General features: G+C 42.9%; 1 protein-coding gene across 1 annotated transcript; it reads right to left on the minus strand.

Moving 5' to 3' along the window:
- Positions 1 to 1810: 1810 nt before the first annotated feature.
- Positions 1811 to 10552, minus strand: LOC135110094 (mucin-2-like). Its single transcript, XM_064022046.1, has 4 exons — positions 10437 to 10552; positions 3728 to 3853; positions 2133 to 2845; positions 1811 to 1872 (listed from the first exon to the last, which is right to left on the minus strand). Exons 1-4 carry the CDS (start codon positions 10550 to 10552, stop codon positions 1811 to 1813), a joined length of 1017 nt encoding a protein of 338 aa, XP_063878116.1.
- Between the last annotated feature and the right edge of the window lie 1372 nt (positions 10553 to 11924).

Below are 11924 nucleotides of genomic sequence, written 5' to 3' on the forward strand. Positions count from 1 at the left end.
TCATCTCCCATAAACTAGTCGCCGTTAGTTCCCGTTGAATTTTGTCTGTGAGGAGATCTAACGACCTGGCACGGGCTAATTGCATTACATCATCCGCGTATTGATTAGTTACTAAGTCATTGTGGGTTGAGGATGGGCAGGTCAGCTGTATACATGTTGAAAAGGGTGGGGGAGAGTACAGAGCCTTGTGGGACGCCAGCCTGAGAGGTAAAAAAATGTTGAAAAGGTGCCCTGGTTACGGATTCTTATATGTCTCTCTTCCAGAGAACTACATAAGATACGTTGCGTTAGGAGAGGTAGGTTAAAGTTGTCACAAAGTTTGTGTTTTAAACCAGTGTGCCAAACAGTGTCAAATGCTTTTTGACATCTTTTGTAACGAGAGCTGTTTTGTGATAGGGCTTGTTGAAATTTAGGTATGCTACTATGCTGTTAAGGGCGTCCTCGGTTGAGGCGCTCTTCCAAAAGCCGAAATACTGTGGCGCAGCAGTCTGTTACCTTGAGGAATGTTCTCAATCTCAAATTGATTAGACATTCAAAAGTTTTTCCAAGGATTTTAAGGAGGCTTATGGGGCGATAGTTTTCTGGTAAGTGAGAGTTTTTTACCGGGCTTGGCAATGAGGGTGATGTTGGAAATTTTGAATGCCTTTGGGAAGTATCCAGAGGCAAGTTAAGAGAAGAAAATTTTTGTCAGGCTGGATGTAATTTCTAGGGGGAGGCTCCGCACCATTGGCCAGGAGATTCCTGAGGGGCCGGGGGCTCGCCGCGGAGTATGCCTGAGCAACCGGGACACATCCTCCTCCTCAATGGGTGTGATGAGAGGGTGAAGGAGGTCGAGGCGTGTTAATTGTATAGTGTTATGTGGTAGCGTGTTTGCTAGGTTTGGCGTACAAGATCGGTGATGTGGTTTATGTTGGCAATGTTGGGCTCATGGAGAGAGAAAAGGTGCGCCAGTGTATCCGGAAGATGTTGGTGACTTGGTCTGGATCAGTGACGTGATCCCCCTTCACTAGGAGGTACTCGAATCTTTCCCGCTGGCATCCCTTCAGCCTGTGCCCCATGTGCCACAATTGAGTAGGATTACTGCAGCAGGCTCCATCCACATGGGAGACTAGATTCCTCCAGTGAGCGCTGTGATCATTCTGTAGGCTATTATGTGTGTGCGGAGGGTGCAGAGGTCTCTGTAGATGGGTATGTGGCTGTGCATATTTTGTAGAAAACGTGTTCTATAGCACACTAGTAGTCTTTGTGTTCTTTTAGAGGATCTAAAGTCTATGTGAGTTTTGTGTTGTTTCTTCGGTATATGTCTGTTGGTTGATGTTAAATGTCATTGTGTAGCATCTCTAAGGCACTGTTTATTTCTATTTAGGGTTGGCCTTCGAGCTGCGTTGGTCGCTGTAAGTCTGTGAGTGTTTCCTTGAAGCTTTCCTAGTCGGCGGAGCGGTAGTCGGGGACAGATGGAGATGGGATGGATATGGGTTTGGAGAATATTTTGAAGACTAGGGGAACGTGGTCTGAGCCACAGAGGGGTCCGTGGGAGATGTGGTGGTGGAAAGGTAGTGATTGTAGATTGGAGAGAATGAGGTCCGGCCTGCCATTCCCATTGTGGGTATAGCAGGTAGGGAAGTCAGGCCCAAGGAAACGGAGGCGTTTCAGTTGTGTGAGCTGTAGGAGTTCGTGTCCGTGTTGGTTGGTTTTGGAGTGTTTGAATGCTGTGTCTGGCATTGAGATCTGCTACTATGTAGACTGGAATGTTTGTATGGTTGAAGAGATTGTTTAGGCTGGTGAGGGGGACCCCAGTATCTGGTCTGCTTTATGTGGTGGCATTAAGAAATTGCCCGTGTTGTGTTTCGATCTTGGTGGCTAGGAAGTGGGCTGAAGGCCAGTCGGTTATGTGTATGTGTTTGATGGTACATTTAACCATGACAGGTACGCCGTCATGGCGCGTACCTGTTCTGTAACGTGTGTTTTATCCATAAAGTTTGATGGGTTTACGTGTTTAGCCTGTGTGGTTGAGGAGGACGATGTCTGGATCGATAGATCGAATTGGTTCTGAAATATGGTGTCTATCATTCCAGAAACCGCGACAGTTTAATTGTACTACTGTGATCATGATTTTTAGGTATTTTTCCTACCCCTTGATGTAGTTCGCGTAGATGGGGAGAGGGTTGGGGTGCGGTTGTGAGGTGTCGCTTTATTTTGTTCTTTTTTTGTGGTGTTGTTGGTTGTGTTGGTGGTGGTAGTGGTACTGGTAGTGGTAGGAGTGGATTGTGGTGGAGGGGAATTGTGGGGCTGCGATTCCTCAGAAGCTGAGTCCTCATCAATGACTAGGTCCCCAGGTGAAGGAGGACTAGTTTCATTGGGTGTGGTAGGTTCGGGTTCCTGGAGCGTGTGTCTATTCGTTTCGTTGAAAGTGTTGTTTAAAATATCGTTGGTTGGTTTGTTGGAAGTTCGGTGGAAGATTAATTGTGGGGCAGCCATGTATTCGAGCAGGGAATTCATGGTTTCTGGCTGTTTTTTTTTTATGTCGCCAAAGGAGGTTTGGATTGAGTATTTTATTGTGATTTCTGCAAGCAGAAGTTTCTCTGCGTTTGTGTTGGTATTAGGAGTTGTTTGCATGGGAGTGTTGGGTGTGGCGGCTTGGACATAGGTCAGTGGGGTAGGTTTAGGAGAGTTTTGCTGTTGCTGACTCTTGCGTTTTATGGGACATTTAAAGGAGACCGCTGTGTGCTCCCCATTACAGTTTATACATCTTAGGGTGGGTGTCTGGCAGTTCCTGTCATCATGTTCCTTAGCTGAACACTTAGAGCACACCTGTTCACTTTCTTTGCACTGATTGGTGCGGTGGCTGAATTTATAACATTTGTAACATTGTGTGACTGGTCGGTATTCCTCAATGTTAATGTTATAGGTAGGCACTATTTTTCAATAGATATTCGTCTACTCGACGGGCAAGGATAGTCCTGGCGGATATTTGCTCTGGAGACTCTACGAGCTTGAAGCCGAGTGAGTGGTGTGTTGTTCACGGTCCGCCTCGCTGGCTAGGTCAACGATAATTTACGGGCCGGACCAGAAACATTTTGTGTGGGGAACCCGAGTCCTTGAAAAAAATAAATAAATAAATGCGCTGCTGAGGTCGGCCGGGATTTTAGCAGTTTTGATCCGGTACCTTATCGTCTGGTCAGGGGGGCGTGGAGCGGCCATCTTCGCTGCACAGGGAGGAGAACAGCGGGTGTGCGTCCTTATATAGCGGTGTGCTGGAAGGTGATTAATCAATAGTGGTTCTGGCAGGCGAGTAGCTGGCTGCTTTTTCCCATTGGTGGGTTGTAACTCTGCTTCTCCGTGCTCTCTTCTTTTGTGTCAGGAGAACTAATAGATCTTGAACTTGGATGTTTATGGATGGCTCTAAATATGTTATGTATAATGCTTCCAGGAAAAATAGTCAGCGTGGATCATTTTCTCGATCTAAGATCTTGGTTCCTTCTTACAGGTGATATCGCTTCAAAGATGTTGTGCGTTGTGTACTATAATGGTTCTTTATTGCTCCATTATGTAGGTGGCATGTGAGGCGCCTAGACAGTTCTGTCCGTGTCATCCCGATGCAAGAGTCATCCCGATGTCCACAGCCCTCACTAGTGCTAGTGTGCTCGCAAATGACATGGGCTTCCTGTAGAGATGCTTGGGTAGTGATCTGGCAGTTCTTGGTTAGCAGCTGTGATGTTTCTTTGACTTGTAGTAGATAGTGAGGGCTATGGGGTTTTCTGGATCTGTCGGCTTGATGTTATTGTATATAATGTTTTTGATGACCCTTTCCTCAGTTTTGTACTCTGGGGACATGTAGCTGCGGTAGAAGAGCCTGAGGAAACCCACACAGTAGGTACACATTAAACAACGAAACTCTGGTAGGTACAGGGTACGAAAAAGATTTAGGAGTTATAGTTAGCTATGAACTCAGTCTAGGAAAACAATGCATAGAGGCCAGAAACGGGGCAAATAGGGTACTAGGATTAATTTTTAGGAGTGTTAAAAGTAGAAGGCCCGAAGTAATATTAAAGTCATACTTGGCGCTGGTCAGACCTCATCTTGACTACGCTGTGCATTTCTGATCCCCACATTACAGGAAAGATATAGGTCTATTAGAATCAGTACAGAGGAAAATGACTAAAAGGATACAGGGGATGAGGAGTATTCCTTATGAGGCGAGATTGAAGCTGTTAAATTTACCCTCTTTAGAGAGACGTAGGTTAAGAGGGGACCTGATAGAAGTCCTTAAGTGGTATCACTTAAGTGGTATCACTCCAATCCCTCCTAAGGATCCCCCTAAGCGAAGGTGCCTCTGGCGTTTTGCCTCTGCCAGTTGGGGGACCTGGGGAGGTATTTTGCTGATTTTCCTTGGAATGACTACTGCTTCCGTGTCAGAGACCCGTCTCTGTGTGCTGAGCGCATAACAGAGGTGATAGTGTCTGGCATGGAGGCGTACATTCCTCACTCTTTTTCTCGTCCTAAACCTTCTAAACCTTGGTTTAACACAGCTTGTTCTCGTGCTATACATGATAGAGAGGTGGCCCACAAAAGCTACTTAAGCCTTCCATCACCAGAATCTCATGCACTTTATATTTCTGCCCGGAACCATGCCAAGTCTGTTCTCCAACTAGCCAAAAACTCCTTCATTAACAGAAAATGTCAAAACCTTTCAAGATCTAACTCCCCTCGTGATTTCTGGCATCTAGCCAAAAATATCTCCAATAACTTTGCTTCTTCTTCTTTCCCTTCTCTACTTCAACCAGATGGCACCACTGCTATCACATCTATTTCTAAAGCTGAACTCTTTGCTCAAACCTTTGCTAAAAACATTACCTTGAACGATTCTGGGCTTGTTCCTCCCTCTCCTCCACCCTCTGACTACCTCATGCCACGTATTAAAATTCTTCGCAATGATGTTTTCCATGCCCTCGCTGGCCTAAACCCTCGGAAGGCTTATGGACCTGATGGGTCTCTCCTATTGTTCTCCGAAACTGTGCCTCCGTGCTTGCACCTTGCCTAGTCAAACTCTTTCAGCTCTGTCTGTCAACATCTACCTTTCCTTCTTGCTGGAAGTTTGCCTACATTCAACTTGTTCCTAAAAAGGGTGACCGCTCTAATCCCTCAAACTACCGTCCTATTGTTTTAATTTCCTGCTTATCTAAAGTTTTTGAATATATCCTCAACAGGAAGATTCTTAAACATCTATCACTTCACAACCTTCTATCTGATCGCCAGTATGGGTTCCGTCAAGGCCGCTCTACTGGTGATCTTCTGGCTTTCCTTACTGAGTCTTGGTCATCCTCTTTTAGAGACTTTGGTGAAACTTTTGCTGTTGCCTTGGACATATCAAAAGCCTTTGATAGAGTCTGGCACAAAGCTTTGATTTCAAAACTACCCTCCTACGGTTTCTATCCTTCTCTCTGTAACTTCATCTCAAGTTTCCTTTCTGACCGTTCTATTGCTGCTGTGGTAGACGGTCGCTGTTCTTCTCCTAAATCTATTAACAGTGGTGTTCCTCAGGGTTCTGTCCTGTCACTCACTCTCTTCTTATTATTCATTAATGATCTTCTAAACCAAACTTCTAGTCCTATCCACTCCTATGCTGATGATACCACCCTGCACTTTTCCACGTCTTTTCATAGACGTCCAACCCTTCAGGAGGTAAACATATCACGCAGGGAAGCCACAGAACGCATGACTTCTGATCTTTCTAAAATTTCTGATTGGGGCAGAGCAAACTTGGTATTGTTCAATGCCTCAAAAACTCAATTCCTCCATCTATCAACTCGACACAACCTTCCAGACAACTATCCCCTCTTCTTCAATGACACTCAACTGTCCCCCTCTTCTACACTGAACATCCTCGGTCTGTCCTTTACTTATAATCTGAACTGGAAACCTCACATCTCATCTCTAGCTAAAACAGCTTCTATAAAGTTAGGTGTTCTGAGACGTCTCCGCCAGTTTTTCTCACCCCCCCAGCTGCTAACTCTGTACAAGGGCCTTATCCGTCCATGTATGGAGTATGCTTCACATGTCTGGGGGGGTTCCATTCATACTGCTCTTCTAGACAGGGTGGAATCAAAAGCTTTTCGTCTCATCAACTCCTCTCCTCTAACTGACTGTCTTCAGCCCCTCTCTCACCGCCACAATGTTGCATATCTAGCTGTCTTCTACCGCTATTTTCATGCCAACTGCTCTTCTGATCTTGCTAACTGCATGCCTCCCCTCCTTCCGCGGCCTCGCTGCACAAGACTTTCTTCTTTCTCTCACCCCTAATCTGTCCACCTCTCTAACGCAAGAGTTAACCAGTATTCTCAATCATTCATCCCTTTCTCTGGTAAACTCTGGAACTCCCTGCCTGCTTCTGTATTTCCACCTTCCTATGACTTGAATTCCTTCAAGAGGGAGGTTTCAAGACACTTATCCACCAATTTTTGACCACTGCTTTGACCCTTTTATGGGACTGGCATTTCAGTGGGCCTTTTTTTTTATTAGATTTTTGTTGCCCTTGGCCAGTATTCTTCCTACATAAAAAAAAAAAAATAAGGGTTATAACAAGGGGGATGTAAGCAAAATTCTTAGGATCAGCAACCAGGGTAGAACACGAAATAACGGGTTCAATCTTGAAAAAAATTAGGCCCGAATAATGACATCCTCCCTTTCGGGAAGTTGGTAGGTATATATATATATATATATATATATATATATATATATATATATATATATATATATATATATATATATATATATATATATATATATGTGTGTGTGTGTGTGTGTGTGTCTTCTAAAATTTGTTGTCCACCGCTTGTTTCGGATAGTTTTTCTGCTACCGCTGGTTTTGATTAGATATTTGCAACTTGATGATGATGCTGATGCTTGTTACTGCTGGATCAGATGAGGAGCTTGCTGTGTTGGCAGCGTGGAGGACCGGTAGTGAACTTGGTATTTCTGGTAACTTGGAGGTCCGGTAGTAAGTTGATGTTGTTGGTAGCGTGGAGGTCGCGGGTAGTAAGTTGATGTAGTTGATGTGTGCGAGTAAAAGACACGATGATGAGAGGTTTTTTTTATTTGATAACAGAGAGAATGTACACACTTGATACGAGACGAGACAGGTGATTATAACGTAACGATTGATTGTTCTCTCTCTCTGAAGTGATATGAACTTCTGCACGTGAAGATGACTGAGCAGCATCTCTCAAGACTGACTGTGCCTGAGTAGACCTGAGTGAGAGACCAAGACTGACTGCTCGTGACTGACTCTCGGACGGGGACTGACTGACTCTCGGACGGGAACTGAGTGAGAACTTCTTTTTTTTAAGGGGGGGAAAGATAGTCAGATAGCTAAAGATAAAGTGGACGGGAAGTGTGTGTGTGTGTGTGTGTGTGTGTGTGTGTGTGTGTGTGTGTGTGTGTGTGTGTGTGTGTGTGTGTGAGTGGGTGGGTGTGTTTGTGTGCTTTTTCCCTTGTGCTTATCTTAATTGAGACAGACTTCCGTAAAAGGAACAACTAAATCCTAATAATTATGACTGTTGGTGCTGCAACCCCGATATTGCGGTATTTACATTTTCATATACATTGGGTGGCGTGATAAATGAAACAGTAACTTGATCAATAATAATGGAGTATCTTCAAATCCAACATCTCACTGTTCCCAGAATTAAGCGTTGTTCGTTATGAGTCTTCCTCACAGAGTGAGGGGGGTACTGACCCCACTGACCCACACTTATGAAAAGGGTGGCGTTGTTCGTTATATATCCAAGGCACTGAACCCACTGACCCACTCTTATGAAAAATGTGGCGTTGTTCGTTATGTAACCAAGGCACTGACCCTAGAAAACAAAAATAAATAGATAAAATAATAACTAAATAGCTAAATAATAAATAAATATATAAGGCGTTGTTCGTTATGTGCCCAAGATTCTGACCCCACTGACCCTAATCCAGGAAAGTAGAGATGGATGATGTTGGGGCACTTGTGTCATAGTAAGGTCTTCATCTTGTTTGTATATTCATTGGTTTAGTAGTTGGTTGGAATTTGGTGTTGGTGTTAATTCTTGCTGTTATTAGGTATAAGTTATTTATATTCTTATTAATAGTGAGATTAGTTATGTTAGTCTGGAGGAAGGATAGGGAGTTAGGATCAGGATGTAGAACGTAGTCTCGCTGTGTTCGTCCTGGTCTGGCATTTCTGTGGAAAGACTGAACAAAATTAATGTTTCTTGGCAATTAATGTCTCAGGTGTGTCTTGTTGTATTATTTCACTTGTTTTAGGGAACTATATATGTTCTCGATCGTACTTTATCGTTAACTTGTTATAGTGTTCAGGGTCTGTTACTCTAACAGCTTCCTAAGTCTTTTTAGCTATTTGATCAATTGAGATATTTCATGGAGTAATGTTGTATTTTATATGTAGTTCTTCCACACTCGCCCCATTGTCTTCGTTACAATTTATGAATTTTAATGCTTTGTTTAATACTATTTGCATATTTCTTTTTTTTTTTTTTTGCGTGAGAGATGTTGCACATATTGGAACAGGTGGATATCCAGGATTGGTACCAAGAGTGTTTTTAGTAATATAGTTTTAATTTTAGGTGATAGATTTCGAAATCTTAAATTAGTAAGGACTGCGTGTCCTTTGTTTTTAATGCTAGTACAGTGGCTGATCATTCCCGTGCTTTGCAATTTTAATCCTAGAAATTTTCCTTGTTTTCAAGTGTCGATTTCTTTTCCGTTTACTTTTATTTTCATAGTATTATATTGACCAATCGGTATGATTTTAAATTTTTCTTCATTGTTTTGAATTTTCTATGTTCTTTCATATTTATTTATTGTTTCAATTTCCCTTTCAACCTTTATTTTAATCATTGCTTTGGATTTACTAGGTGAGTGATGTCATCTACAAATATCGTGTCTAAGCAGCCAGACCCTGCTGGAGGTAAGTCATTGGTATAAAGTGAATAGAATGTAGGGGAGAGAACACTTCCTTGTGGTACGCCACTTTTTAGTTCTATTCCCTTACTGTTATCTTTGCCAATTACAATTCTGACTGTTCTATTATTAAAAAATTGCAATGAGAGAGAGGCTGAAGACAATCAGTTAGAGGAAAGGAGATGATGAGACGAAAAGCTTTTCATTCCACCCTGTCTAGAAGAGCGGTATGAGTGGAACCTCCCCAGACATGTGAAACATACTCCATACATGGATGAATAAGGGCCTTGTATAAAGCTAGCAGCTGGGGGGGATGAGAAAAACTGGCGGAGAGGTCTCAGAACGCGTAACTTCATAGAAGCTGTTTTAGCTAGAAATGAGATGTGAAGTTTCCAGTTCAAGTTATAAGTAAAAGACAGACAGAGGATGTTCATTGTAGAAGAGGGGGAGAGTTGAGTGTCACTGAAGAAGAGATAGTTGTCTGGAATGTTGTGTCGAGTTGAAAGATGAAGGAATTTTACACCCAAGAAACAAGGAAGAGGGAGGAAGGTAGGAAGGATATTTACAATGGCTTCACACAACAGGCCAAGAAAGACGGTGACTTGCTGTCTACAAGGGCGCCTCACTCTTTCTGCAGTGTGATTGGTTCCTGAGGACGAGTGAGACGCTTCAACTTCAGTCAATGGACGCACACATGCAAATTTACGACAGGGAGATTAAAATAATGTAGTTAAGTCTTTAAAAATGCAACAAATGTCTTATGCGCTCATCTAAAGGTAGGTAGCTTGGAAGTGCTTGGAAGTGCTAACTATGAAGCTCTAACAGCAAACATAGAAGCTAGTAAGAGTTTCTTTTTTCCTCCTTTTCAATACCAATTATATTTCTTTCATTGATTGCAAATGAGAGAGGGATTTTTTTTTTTTTTTTTTTTTTTTTGTTGTATAAACAATCATGGCAATGGATGCATTCATTCCCGAGAGTCAGTCGTTGCAAACAAGAAAAGGCGTAATGTTTCAAGAAAGAGAGGGAAAAAAATTACTTAGTGACACAGTATCCACCAGCAAACTGTGAAGCACATTTATACGCAAAAATCTAACACAACTTAAGAACCTTTCATCGGATCGAAAACCTCCTTATCACACACACAAGTGAGTTAAGAGGCTATCAAGTAATCTTATATTTCCTTTAGAAATTTTGCACTACCTGAGAACCTATGAGCCTTACTGACTTAAACCGCCATGCATGAATCATTAATAATCTCACATAAGTGAGGTTATTGAGTGGCGTTAAAATTAATTTTTTACGCCACTTGCATGAATCATTAATAACCTCACATAAGTGAGGTTATTAAGTGGCGTTAAAATTAATTTACAAATCCCCTTTACTACAAGTTGGTGGAAATTCAAGTAACCCACAGTATTGACTCGTAACAACTGTGCTGGAGGAAGGAAGACAGCAGCTATGGAGACGTGACAACAAACCTCTTAGGCTGGGAGTTGTCGACTGCAGGAGGTCCAGACGGAGTGGGCTGGGAGCAGTTGCTGGAGGAAGAGGAGCGAATGCTGCTGCTAGAAGTCCTTACGGGGATCCTTTTCATCATGCCGAAGAGAAGAAAGATTAATAATGAGCGAACTAACCATGTGTGTGTGTGTAGAAGTGGAGTAGGTTGTATATTGTTATAGTCCCTGTATAATACCCATCACAGTTCTCTCTCTCTCTCTCTCTCTCTCTCTCTCTCTCTCTCTCTCTCTCTCTCTCTCTCTCTCTCTCTCTCTCTCTCTCTCAAGAAGAAAAGAACAACAGAAATTATAAAAATACATCAATTATTCTGTTCAGCTTTAGGTTGATGCAAGGGAGAATTTTATCATAATTAGTTCATGTTGATTTCTTTCTTAATTAAAGTCCTGTGTTCCTTGTCTATCTTCATGTCTTTTCGCGTTCCGTCTTGGTCACTTGAAAATAAATTGCTTAGGGAAAAAAGTTGTTGATGTATTTTCGTTATTCGCCGTGTGAAGTCCTCAGTTTGTTGGTTGATTTGGTGGCCGGTGGGTTTCGGGAGGACGGCAGTAGAAGGTGGAGGAAGAGTTGACTTAAGAACGAAGGTGAAAGGATGACGGAGGAGGAGGAAGGAGGTTCAACTATTAAACTAATGTATGAGAATAAGGAGGGATGGAGTTAGAGTTCGGTTATCGGGAGGATGGGAGTTTCAGGAAGTTTCGAGGGGAGGAGGAAGGGAAGGGAAGGAAGCTAAGACTCGTTTAAAGAAATACAATTCAAATCAAGAGTGAAAACAGACGCAAACAGACGGACACGAACAATTTCAGGCTTGATATTAGACAAACAGATTCACGGTCCGCCTCGCTGGCTAGGCCAACGGTAATGTACGGGCCGGATCGGAAGCATTTTGTGTGGGGAACCTGGGTCCTTGAAAAAAAAATAAATAAATAAATAAAAAAAAATAAAAAAGGCGTTGCTGAGGTTGGCCGGAATGTTACCAGTTTTGAACCGGTACCTTATCGTCCGGTCGTGGAGTGGCCATCTTCGCATCACAGGGAGGGGAACAGCAAGTGTGTGTGTGTGTGTGTGTGTGTGTGTGTGTGTGTCCTTATATATCGGTGTGCTGGAAAGTGATTGGTCAGTAGTGCTTCTGGAGGGCGAGTAGCTGGCGGCTTTTCCTATTGGTGGGTTGTAGCTGTGCTTCTCCGTGCTCTCTTCTTTTGTGTCGGGAGAACTTATTGATCTTGAACTTGGATGTCTATGGATGGCTCTAAATCTGTTTTGTAGAGTGCTTCCAGGCTACCTCATCATAGCAAATTCTACTACAGTAATACGACGGACGACTTCGTATGTAATAAGAGGAAGCGTTACGTATAAGTGTGGTAATCACCTTCCCAGTGTTGTCTCTGTTGCCTTTGCTTTCACTGCACTGTCGCCTTTCAGTACCATCTAGTGAGCGGCCCTGCAATCCA

The sequence above is a fragment of the Scylla paramamosain genome, chromosome 20, assembly GCF_035594125.1.
Source record: "Scylla paramamosain isolate STU-SP2022 chromosome 20, ASM3559412v1, whole genome shotgun sequence".
Classification (NCBI taxonomy): domain Eukaryota; kingdom Metazoa; phylum Arthropoda; class Malacostraca; order Decapoda; family Portunidae; genus Scylla; species Scylla paramamosain.